A 13,391-nucleotide genomic window follows, 5' to 3' on the forward strand; every position below is an offset into this window, starting at 1 on the left:
AAAAAAGGGTGCATGGTAAACGGAACTATGTATAAATAATATGTATCAGTGGCATGCGGTGAAACTATCTCTCTGTACAGCCTTGTTTACTGCGCGCGCGCAGGATACGGGAGGAAAAGCCTGTTCCTCTTGTATCCTGCTCGCGCAAATTAAGTGAGGATGTACGACGGGTGGAGAGAGAGTTTTACCGGGATTGTTTCCAATTCGAGAGCGCCCCATATTTATACATGTTTGGGCTCAACAACTATTGGTCGAAGAGTCAGACGATCCCATTGGCCGTTGCAAGCGGTTCATTCATACGTAGAGGCCATTTTGGCGGAAACGAGAGATCGGGCGATCTGCGCTAGTAAACCATCGATCCACGAGCGCCACTCACCTAATCTCTACGGTTACCTGACAACTCGTTCACAGATTTTCCGTAAACTGAGGATACACTCCAGGCATTACGTATACGGCCATCTGTTTCTCACCCCGTCTGTTCACCAAGATCTCGTTTACTATGCCATTACGTATGCAGCCATCTCTTTCACAGACCGTCTGTTCACCGATAACAGACGGTCTGTGAAAGAGATGGCTGCATACGTAATGGCATAGTAAACGAGAACCTGGTGAACAGACGGGGTGAGAAAGAGATGGCCGTAAACGTAATGCCTGGAGCGCATCATCGGTTTACGAAAAATCTGTGAACGAGTTGTCGTGTCACCAATCTCTACGTTACAATACTGTTGCGTGGACGTAAAGAGGGGGCTTCCAGAATCGGATAAAGACGCAGGAACGTTGTAGAAGGTGTTTATTCGTGTGCTCTCGTTGGCGCCCCAGGTCGGAATGGCCTCCAGGCTGAGAGCGCCCCATATTTATACCCGTTGGGCACAACATACATACATACATACACATTTAAACTATTGGTCGATGAGTGGGACGACCCCTTTGGCCGTTGCATACGGCTGATTCATTCGTGGAGGCCATTTTGGCGGAAACGAGAGATCAGGTGATTAGCGCTCGTAAGCCATCGGTCGACGAGCGCCACCCACCTAATCTCTACGTTACAATACTTAAAATTAGTTTTTGTGCAATACATATTGCTCTTGTTAATATATTATTTGAATGTACATTAGTGATGAACGGCCATAGTCGACTGGAGTGACGTAGTGTTGCAATAAATAGTGCGCTAGTTACTTTGATAAACCTCAACGATTTGATGAACATAGCTGTGTGCGGAGGCGTTACGGCCTGCTCGAATAGAGTGAAAAAAAGAGGTTTACGTAAAACGCCGACAAGTGAAGGTCAGTGTGGGTCGACAGCTCGGCCAGCTCGTATCGAATTGTGCATTGGTGTAGCGCTTTTCCTCGTACTCCTCGAAGATGTTCTCTCGCGTTGTCAGACCGGCTGCGGCCGCTTCCAGGAGCATTTCCACCACATCCAAGGTTTGCACCACACCCACACCCACACACTCTCATCTCCTCGCAAACCCACCTCCTTCAGCTCCACTGCCATGTCATTCTCAGTCATGTTTGTCAAATGACGAGACATGCCAGGTGTCCACGTCACATATGTCACTTGTCACCTGTCACTTGCTACACCTCGTTTCTTATGTCATTCAAACGAAACTATTCCATATATTTATACACCATATTACATAACACACGAGTATCATCATGTGATTTTATTGCCCTTTGCTCATATTATTTATATATCTCATATAAACTTCTTCATTTTAATTATATAACTTTTTTCATCCTATTTAGTATGCAATATTTTTCGACAAATGACGACTTTTTTTTTGGTTCAGAGACGAGATATGATTTTTCTTATAGAATTATGCCCAGTGAACACGAATCTGGTAATAAAAAATGTTGATTTTATCGAGGTAAGCCAGTTATCAATAGAATTTTTGTTATTAATCCACAAGAATAGTCGAAATATGATTTTTCCAAGTGGAATTTTATTTAATTCTCATATAAAGATAATTTAATATATTATCCCTATTAATTCAATTCAGATTCGTGTAAATACGAGTAAACATTTGTACGACCTTTTTGCTCGCAATTTTACCGATTTAAAGTTCAGTACACTTCCAATTAACCCTTTTAAACGAAAACAAAAAATAGTGTGGTCACAACACTATCTCAATAAACATGTTTCAATAGAAAAAAACTCAATATAAAATAGTATTAACAGTGGGAAAAAATCCCAAGTGAAATTACGTACTTTTGACTTTTGATTTGAACTGGATGACTACTTAGAGAGATTTGAAAGCTGAAAAGTACTACAAATGGAAGATAAAATACCCGACTATAGATTCCAATATTCATTTTGAACAGGAAATTGACAGATTTTGAGACATCGAGCGAACAACACCAAAATATAGAAAAATCGCGCCATTTATAAAACACATATATCTCCAAATCTCGAGCCAATCAACATTTTTTACTACCAGATTCGTGTTCACTGGGCATTGATCTATAAGAAAAGTCATATCTCGTCTCTGAACCATTTTTCTTGTCGAACAGTGTAATCATATAGAGTGTGGCGTCACAATGATTTAATTGTATGGTCCGAAGTACAAAAGGAAACTGTTAATATAGTTGTATAAACAATTGATACACGTACATTCTCAGTATTGCCTGGTTAAATGTGTAAAATTTACCTGTTTATAAAACGATGTAAAATGCTTTAAACTGAATAGAAAATTTACTTGACTCTAGTAGACATGTTTCTAACGGAAATGTTGCTTTCCTAACTGATTGTTTTAAACCATTAAGATAATCCGTATGATTTTCATTCAAATGATACAAATTTCATAGTGTTCGTATTGAGCGAGCTAATTCATCTCAATCTTTCAATTTAAACATCACATCACGGTTAGTGAATCAGTTCAAAATATGTATGCTTTATTGATACTCAATTTGTTTTCATTGCATATCAAATTGACCGTTGTATGTATTATTTAATTCGCAGAACAATCGCAAGGTTGCCGTGATGGGAGCCGGCGGCGGCATCGGCCAACCGTTGTCTCTCTTGATGAAGTTGAACCCCACCGTCACCGAGCTGAACCTCTACGACATCGTGCCTTACACTCCTGGTGTGGCCGCCGATATTTCCCATATCGACACACCAGCCATCGTCAAAGGATTCACCGGACCCGACCAGCTCATCGAATCCCTCAAGGGTATACATACATATATATTTATATCATTCTAACAATAGATTCGCACAACGAGACGGATTTAGATTACGTACACGGTTTTTGATAAGACTCACACATATATACATATATATAAAGTTTTCCTGATGATGATAACGTTTCGTTGTTTGTGTTTAATTTCGTCTGTTTGCACACTTACGATAGTGTTAATTACGTTGTTATCCTATCAATTATATGGTTTATTAAAATGAGACCTTGATTTCGTCGTAAATGAATGCAGGGTCACGTATCAAACTGTCGGGTGTTGTTTAGTGCAATGTTTAAATTTCATTTTCAGGTGTTGAAGTAGTTATTATCCCGGCTGGAGTTCCCCGGAAGCCTGGCATGACACGAGATGATTTGTTCAATACCAATGCTTCCATCGTACGCGATCTGATCAAGGCTTGCGCTCAGGCCTGCCCCAAGGCTCTGATCGGCATCATCTCGAATCCAGTAAATTCCACTGTTCCCATCGCCGCTGAAGTTCTCTCCAAGGTATATTATTTTATTTTATCTTTAATTTATTAGCCAGCAATTTGGCTTAATGTTAGCGTATATATTTAGCACCACTGAGGTCGAAGGTTCGAGTCCTCGTCAAACTGCTGGTTAGGTTTGGGGGTTTTGTGACTCCAAATCGATCGTTTCTCTATCAGAGTTTGCCAATTTTATCTGATCATTGTTGAAACGGTTCCTGAAAATTGGTATTAGATCATTTCCTGTTGTCACAAAATCTGTGTGTATAATTTGTAAAAATTATGCACAGTAATCTGAAATCTATAGATATCTCCATAGACATCTCTATAATTTCGTGTTTATTTAACTAAATTTAACGCTAAAAATAATCCATAGATGTCTCTATGATTATTATTTCTGTACTGATTAATTGTTATATGCTATGTATTCTGATTGTATATGTATTATTGTATTTCTGACCGTTATCGTACACTCGTCGCATTGGAGCGATCTGTAATGACGAGTTTATATTGATTATAACAGTAAAATAAAATACCAGGAAGGTCCAAGAGGTAATCCCAATGCGCCTTCCTGGCCAGAGACATTGTACATTTGATACAAATATTAATAATATACAAAGTACATATCAATTAATATTCACAAAGACATTTATTGTCAAATTTGTAAATTTGCAGCATTATATACAATTCAGCGAAATTCGAGATTGATGAAAACTCGAGATTTTGCGAGAAAATGGTTGAGGTTCGTCAATTTGTTGGAACCGTTTCAATGAAAATCAGATAAATTGGCAATCTTGAACCTGAAATCCAAGGTCTGGCCAGCAGAAACCAGTGGGATTTGAATCCGTGACCACTCTGTTCAAAGCATTATATGCTAACCGCTAGTCTATTCTGCTGGTTATGTTAGGCATGTTCGATAATGAACTTTATTATGTCAAACACTTGAACTGTTTGCCGTGTAGTGAAGTTGTTTTGAGAAAGGTTTTATATTTATTTGCTTGCTGAAGTGGAAAAAGTTATTTTGGTGGGTAGGTTGAATTCAGGGGAAGGAACCAACAAAAATCATTGTCCTCTTTGAATTCAGTGGGTGAAACTCAGTAACGATTGATTATTATTTCCTTATCTTGCTGGTAACTCTTTATTGAACTGGATCAATTTTACTGTTGATCTTGGGGTTGCATTTCAGAGTGACCTAAATTTCTCTGTGTGTTGCTCTGCCTCACGAATGCTTGGGTTTGTCTTTCGTAATTCTCGACACTTCCATAATTCCACTGTTTTGAGGCTGCTGTACAATGCTCTAGTTAGGAGTATCTTGGAACGACGCCTCTACGATCTGGAATCCTTCCACTAAATCTCTATCTATCAAACTTGAACTTATCCAAAGCCGCTTTCTTCAACTGCTTTATACGGAGCAATATTGGATTTACCCATATTTATTTTCTTCTGAATTCGTCATGGGCGTGGTCAGCTACACTTCTCTTGAACACAGGAGGAGTGTTGCCCTCATCAAGTTCTTGTTTTCCATATTTAGAGGGTTTATCTCCTGTCCGTCTATCCTGGCTGAGTTGGGCCTTCATGCACCGGAGAGTGTGATATGGACCCGCCATCGTCCTCTTTTTCACACTCCTCTGGCTAGAACTGTGGCTTATAGCTATTCTCCCATTCCTCGTGGCCTCCGTTTCTTAAATTCATTGGATGGTGCCTTTGACATTTGTCACATCTCTCTTCATTCTCTGCACCACTTCCTAAGTTAGTATTTCATGTTTTTTTTTCCTTTTGTCCTTAATGTTTTTAGCACACTCGTCGCTTTGGAGCAATCTGTTAGACGTGTGTGCTTGATTAATTGATGTATAATAAAATAAAATCTCCGCTCTCCGTAAACTGAAAAGCGTGATTTTTTGTTGCTCAGTGTTATTATTAGAAAAATTATATACATACAGTTAGTTAATCAAGGTCACATGCATATATTATGTCTGTAATAATCATTGAATATTTTCAGGCTGGAGTATTCGACCCCAAGCGTTTGTTCGGCGTGTCAACTTTGGATGTGGTACGATCACATGCCTTCATTGGAGCCGCCAAAGGTGTTGATCCCCGCAAAGTATCCATCCCGGTCATCGGAGGACACTCGGGAGTCACCATTATCCCGTTGCTCAGCCAGTGCAAACCGGCCGTCGACTTTGACCAAGGCAAAATTGACGCTCTTACCAAGAGAATCCAAGATGCCGGAACCGAGGTAGTATTTTACGCTGTGTATGTGTGATGTTTGATGTATTTCTTTTTCCGTTGCTTGAAAATGTGTCCGTTGTTTCTTTCAGGTTGTGAAAGCGAAGGCTGGTGCTGGATCGGCGACTCTTTCCATGGCTCACGCCGGAGCTCAGTTCGCCTTCAGTCTTATCAAAGCCTTGAACGGTGAATCCAACGTTATCGAATGTGCCTATGTCAAGTCTGACATTACCGAGTCCACATATTTCGCGTCGCCGTTGCTCTTGGGCAAGAACGGAATCGAAAGAAACCTCGGCATTGGTAAATTAAACGACTATGAGACGCAATTGTTGAAGGAAGCTTTGCCCGAGTTGAAGAAGAACATCAAGAAGGGAGAGGAGTTCGTCGCTAAGAACCCTTAAGTTGATGATTCGTCACCTGCGTCAATTTTTAAGTCAACGAATGAAGTCTATATTTTAATTTATTTAATTTCAACTTTCAGTTTCAATTCATTCGTGTAATCAAACCACCAATTAATTATTAATTTCTATTTATAAATTTAGGTAAATTGTACAAAATAAGATATCTTATGAAAATTTTCACTTACCTATTTTTTTTTAGATGTGTAGAAATGACAATATGTATTAGAGAAAAACATTTACTTGTTTGTTTTGTAAATGTTGTTTATTTGATCCATATTGGTTTCTTTCTTTACTTTATAGTTGAAAAATTATATAAACAATAGTATTCTGTTTAGAGATTAATATATTCTGTGAACTGTATTATATTTGTTTGCCAAATATAACATTAAGATCATTCAACTAATTAAAACAATATACATATATACATACGTGTATATACAATATACATACACAAAGTTGTTTTTAATTTTTCATCCTCTTTAGTTCATAATAATAAAATTGAAATTTTTAATATAATTTTTCTTGATAAAATAATCGATTTCAAGTTTTGATTTTATTTTATTTTAAAAGCTTAAAATAGATTTATTTTATGTTTAAAGTCACTAGTGTATTTGATTACCCGAGTAAGTATATGATTGTAAACAAGGACTCGAATATGGTGTTTTCTGTCTTGATTTAGGGAATTTAGGCGTACATTTAAGCATTTGAGATGCGGTGGTATTGAATAATTTTGCAGATAAGCTGGATAGAAGGAGTAAGAAATAAGTTCTGGTACAAAATGCACAAACATTGTATGTATGTCATGAATACTGTCGAAATATGAAAGCCATTTACTACATGTGCGAACATCAGAATACAGTAGATTCCCCGAGCATACGGTTTTCAGGGCCGTTTTATCACTAGTATTAAAAGTGGGAAAAAATCCCAAGTGAAAATATGTACTTTTGATTTGAACTGGACGACTACTTAGAGATATTTGAAAAATGAAAAGTACTACAAATGAAAGATCAAATACCCGACTATAGAATCCAATATTCATTTTGAACAGGAAATTGACAGATTTAGAAACAAACAAAACACCAAGATATAGAAAAATCGCGCGATTTAAAAAACATATCTCCGAATCTCGAGCCAATCAGCATTTTTTTATTACCAGATTCGTGTTCACTGGGCATAGATCTATAAGAGAAGTCATATCTTGTCTCTGAACCAAAAAAAGCCGTCATTTGTCGAACAGTGTAATCAATGAGATGGAACCCATAATTTTATTTCTTCCATTATAGTTGGTTTGTAAATATCACCTCTTAATAATTTGAAGAAATGACACATAAGAAGCATATCCCTCCGACAAGATAGGGAACTATAACCAAAACAGATCCCTGTAAAAAAGCACTAGGAAACAGTAGCGGGTAGTATCCAAACTCTCTCATATGTATGTATATAGATAGCGGAGGAACTTCCTTTGAACTCTTTCAATTTTTAGAGTGAGTTACTTCACTGGGACTCCACATAATGGCACCAGATTCCAAGATCCTTCGGACCAATGCGTTATAAAGAAATTTATAAATGGATCAAAGACTAGGAAGGTATTAAATTGAGCTCTCATCAAAATACTGTCTGAATTATAGTCTATTTTGTTTACTAAACAACGATATCAATGAACTTACAAACTTAAAATGTCCGTCTTCCTCTTTTTTAAATGTGAAAATTCTGCAATCACACATTTTGTAAGTTTCTTCATGTTCAATTATTAATCTTACAATTTCGCTAAGCCTGAATTGGCTGACTGAATTCTTATTTCTTAAGTTTATTAACCAGCAGAATAGACTAGAGATTAGCATATAATGCTATGAACAAAGTGGTCACGGGTTCAAATCCCACTGGTTTCTGCTGGCCAAATCTTGGATTTGTGACTCCAGGTCGATCGTTTCCTAGCATAGTTTGCCAATTTATCTGATTTTCATTGAAACGGTTCCAACAAATTGGCAACCTTACTCATCTTATCGCAAAATCTCGAGTTTTCAGCAATCTCGAATTTCGCTGAATTGTATAAAATGCTGCAAATTTACAAATTTGACCATAAATGCTTCTGTGGATGTAAATTGATATTTATTTACTTTGTATAATAATACTTGTATCAAAATGTGCAGTGTTTCTGGCCAGGAAGGCGCATTGGGGATACCTGTTAGGCCTTCCTGGTATATAAAAAAAAAAATACTAGCTAGCTGCACACTTCAGCGGAAGGGCTGGCTGAACTGGCATCTGAGTCTGCTGCTTTGGATTATATACTGGTTGAGTGATATTATCCTGCTTTCGAGAGCAAGAGGTTATCCTTTGTCTCCAGGTGACGATATCATACTTCTGAAAGTTCCCATTGGCGTGGAGGTCAGGTCATTGTGCTGCTGTGCCTCAAGGTTGCTTGGTGTTCGATCAAGTGATGAAATCATCATTCTGGAAGCTTCTACGGGCTCGTGATCGTATTTATAAATCGAGTTGAATTGGGTAGCGAAGATGATTCCAGGCGAGGTTGTCTCTGCATATTTGTACAAGAGCGCGATGGTGCCATCGTACGACTTGTGCATTATTGTGAAATAGATTTTATTTTTTATTTTTTTACAGATATGTATACAAGGAAGGCCTTACAGGTAGACCCCAACGCGTCTTCCTAGACAATTAGTTGCAAACATTGCAGCGTCTTTTTTTTTTAGATAAGTCACTGTATTTCGAAAGGCTCAAGAACATGAAATTAACAATTAATGAAAAAATCCATAGAGACATCTATGGATTTAGAGTTGTACATAATTTTTTTACATATTGTACATAAATCAAATTCAGATATTTGTGACAGCGGGTAGGATGATTTTTGCCGATTTGAGGGAGGAACCGTTTCAACAATGAAATCAGATAAGTTGACAAATTCTGATAAGAAGTCAATTATTAGTACGAGGTCGAACCCGGTAACTCTCGGTGCTAAATACTGCTGGCCGAGCCATAGCCATACTGCTGGCTTCATAGCACACATTGTGCTATATTCCCACAATATATTAAAAGCAAATTAATTATTTTATTATAGAAAGGAAATTATATTCAAGTATAGAAAGGAAGAGTTCATTGAACGAGAATTGGTAAAACCAGGCCCATTCATTGTATGGTTATATGCATATGTATGTATGATGGCCCTCTGTTGACCCACGCCATAAAAGTCACGTCACTCTATTAAAAATAACACTGAGTAACAAAAATCACGTTTATTCTTTAGCAATAAAAAATTAAAATCAATTGAAAAACACATGACTATTTATTCCAATACTCACTTTTGTCACAGCAATACTAGATTTTGGATTAAGGACTGCAGAACAGAAATGTAATATTAATAGAAGTGGCTTTAGGTGTTATATTGTTGTCAAGTGACGGTTGTCCACAGACAATCCTAAATAATTATAGTATCAGTCGTATTTGACGCTTTGGTGCTCGACGTATATCCGATAAAAACTTTATATTACTCGCAAGATGGGCAAGTGCATCGTTAAAAATTGCACGATGCATTCAAAAACACACAATAAACAACATGGGACACATTTTTATAAGTAAATTGATCATTCAAGTAACATATTATTCAATTAACATCGTAGTTTGACAGTTCTCAAAAGTGTCATGGTTAGATTCCGGACCCAAAGCGCGCCGTTTATTGTTCTATTGTTGTAAATGCTTTGTTAAAGGTTCGCCGAACCTTTATTTTTGCACTCTAGCTTTGTAAATAGAGCCAAACCGCCCCGATTCCTGGAAAAAGCACGCTCTCTATCCGTAGTCTAGTCATGGCGGTCGCCCGCCTTCTATTATCAATAGAAAAAAAATTCTATTGATAACTGGCTTACCTCGATAAAATAAACGAATTTTTGTTATTAATCCACAAGAATAGTCGAAATATGATTTTTCGAAGTGGAATTTTATTTAATTCTCATATAAAGATAATTTTATATATTATCCCTATTAATTCAATTCAGATTCGTGTAAATACGAGTAAACACTAGTACGAGCTTTTTGCTCGCAATTTTACCGATTTAAAGTTCAGCACACTTCCAGTTAACCCTTTTAAACGAAATCAAAAAATAGTGTGGCCAGAACACTATCCTAATAAACATGTTTCAATAGAAAATACTCAATATAATATAGTATTAACAGTGGGAAAAAATCCCAAGTGAAAATACGTAATTTTGACTTTTGATTTTAACTGGACGACTACTTAGAGAGATTTGAAAGCTGAAAAGTACTACAAATGAAAGATAAAATACCCGACTGTAGATTCCAATATTTATTTTGAACAGAAAATTAACAGATTTTGAGAAATCGACCGAACAACACCAAGATGTAGAAAAATCGCGCGATTTAAAAAACACATATATCTCCGAATCTCGAGCCAATCAACACTTTTTATTACCAGATTCGTGTTCACTGGGCATAGATCTATAAGAAAAGTCATATCCTGTCTCTGAAACATTTTAAAAGTCGTAATTTGTCGAACAGTGATATTTTTGTTGCTCAGTGTAATGGAAGAACAAGTATGTATGTACGTTCACCTATGTACATAAGTCCTACATTGACCTTTACGTACGGGAGGCATACAAAAAATCATAAAATTTAATTTCGATTGTTTACACAATATTTAAATTATAATTTGCAATTGTAATTAACTTACTGTTTTTTTTTTTCACAGAGAATAAATGATTTTTTCATTGGATTATGCGTATATTTTAATTCAAATTTGGAGGTTGATTATCATCATGAACGATTTCGGTCAATTTTAACGAAATGTGTCAACGCATTTTGCATAGAGTAGTATTTGGCCTCAAAAGCTGGCCAATTTTGTGGTTAAGCAACCTTTCTTTGTGATTATTTTTATGTTAAAAGTAAGTTTTGGTGGAAAAACTTAAAAGTACTGACGTTGAATAACAAGATATGTATATTAGATTGAACTAAGTTTCATTCCTTTTAAACTTTTATTTTACATGTTTCGACCTGTCAACAAACCCTACTATTTTCACTTAGGTTTTATTTACTCTTTTGAACAAATTGATCTTTTTAAACGTATTGTGCTTATTTTAGCCCAATCAAATTTATGTGATATGCATCTTTAGGATCTCTACTTTTATTCTAGTAAGACAAAGTTTGCCCAAATTTGTACTTTTGAAAAATATTCAATAATAACACTGAGCAACAAAAAAAAAATACCAGAGCGGAGACTAGCCAATCTTTACTAAGTTTGACCCACTGAATTCGAATATGATATTGATTTTTGTTGGTGGGTGATCGTTTCCGCGATTTTTACAGTTTTTTGGCTTTTGTGGTCTTTAAAATTTAGGATTGTTACACTCAAAGTGAGTATTGAAATCAATAGTCACATATTTTTCCGATTAATTTTTATTTTTATTGCTTTAAAATACTTCAATTAATTGTCTAGCGAATTTTAAAAGTCAAAAATATATTTTTTTTACGGATTTTTTTTCCGTGCTATTTTTAATTTATTTGGCAAATTTTTTATTTCACCACGTTTATAAGGATTGGTTTTCTATCTCAATAATTTTTTTTTATCTAAACTTACTAACTCAAGCGGTAATTGCAATTTAAATGCTTTAAAATTATCGACAATTTCAAGATTGCTTACAATCGTCAATAACTCGCATGTAATAGTACAGAAAGCTATTTTGGTAAAAAACGTAAAATAATTGTCAAGGGGCCCAAATTTCTTAACACTCAATATGAAAAAATAATTATTATCAATCTTAAAATATCGAAAGTTTAAACAGAACATACCCAATTTAAATAAATACGAAATTCATACGAAAAAATAAAATCAAAAGTTTTCTATAGCCTGTAAATGGGGCTTGAATGATTATTTTAAAAACAAACGCCAAAATATTGTTGTGCAGAGTGCAGTGGTGTCCCCCTAATGGTTTCCATGGGTTTCCGGAAACCTGTTGTTAAAAGTAATTTTCTTCTAATATTTATTTATTTAATGAATAAAACACCGTTTCTTCACACGTAGACATTTCATCTTCCTCATAATCTTCATTTTTATCATAATTATCCGCATTACATATTTCATTTTCTTCATAATCATCTGCTTCATCACTCATTTCATGTTGATTTTGTGTATTTTTTTTATAAAAAAATAGCCAGCAGCATGGCTTGACAGCTTAAGCTTAGCGTCGAGAGGTGCCGGATTCGATCCCATGAGCTGACCTACATTGAAAATAATTTTCATGAGTATATCTGTAGTGCTGTTGGTCAGACCTGGATATTTGTGACACCAGAGTTTGCCAATTTTCTCTGATTTCATTGTTGAAACGGTTCCCGGTAAAATTGGCTAAATATCCTTCCTACATACTATGTCACCACTATTTGAGATTGATTAATGTACAATAAAATTTATGTACAATTCATAGATGTCTCGTTAATTTGCGAGTTTTTCAGTGTCTCGTAATTCAGCGACTTGTATAATAAAAAAAAATGCTGCAATGTTTGTAATTGGCCAGGAAGGCGCATTGGGGTTACCTGTAAGGCCTTCCTGGTATATGTATATGTAAAAAATAAATAAATATTCGAATAGTTGACGAAATATTCGAATAACGAATGGCTGAAAAATCAGACGAATAATTCGAATACTTGAATATTCCATTGGGATCCTTACTTCTCACCCACGTGTTACGCTTCCTGTCTTTCCTAGTTATGCCGAGCATACAGCGTTCCATTTTTTTTAAATGCATTGGACTTTGTGTAGGAACTTGGCGTTCAATGTCCAAGTTTCAAAGTCATCATTGGCAAAGAACATTGATTCTAAGCCCTTAGAGCCCTCAACATGAGGCCACCACCCCCCGACGAATACAGTCCAAGAGACCATTTCGTCGGAGAACGAGACGGTTGTTCATGAATATCGCACAAGAACAACCGCACATCACTGTTCCAATAAAAAAACCACACTGTACATAACCAAGTACAAAATTAACAACAACGCATGAACACATAAAGCGCGCATGCGGTAGGAAACAAAACCTGAGATGTGCCGTGCGAATGCACGCACACCTCAAGTAAAGAACATTGATCGAAGAT

The 13,391-nt window shown here is 36.2% G+C and overlaps 1 protein-coding gene across 1 annotated transcript; it reads left to right on the forward strand.

Moving 5' to 3' along the window:
- The first annotated feature begins 1,108 nt into the window (after positions 1 to 1,108).
- On the forward strand, positions 1,109 to 6,832 carry Mdh2 (malate dehydrogenase 2). The gene is made up of 5 exons (XM_077440206.1): positions 1,109 to 1,424; positions 2,959 to 3,169; positions 3,483 to 3,679; positions 5,657 to 5,893; positions 5,976 to 6,832. Exons 1-5 carry the CDS (start codon positions 1,362 to 1,364, stop codon positions 6,282 to 6,284), a joined length of 1,017 nt encoding a protein of 338 aa, XP_077296332.1. The 5' UTR covers positions 1,109 to 1,361; the 3' UTR covers positions 6,285 to 6,832.
- Positions 6,833 to 13,391: the final 6,559 nt, after the last annotated feature.

The sequence above is a fragment of the Arctopsyche grandis genome, chromosome 10 (assembly GCF_051622035.1).
Source record: "Arctopsyche grandis isolate Sample6627 chromosome 10, ASM5162203v2, whole genome shotgun sequence".
NCBI classification, from domain to species: domain Eukaryota; kingdom Metazoa; phylum Arthropoda; class Insecta; order Trichoptera; family Hydropsychidae; genus Arctopsyche; species Arctopsyche grandis.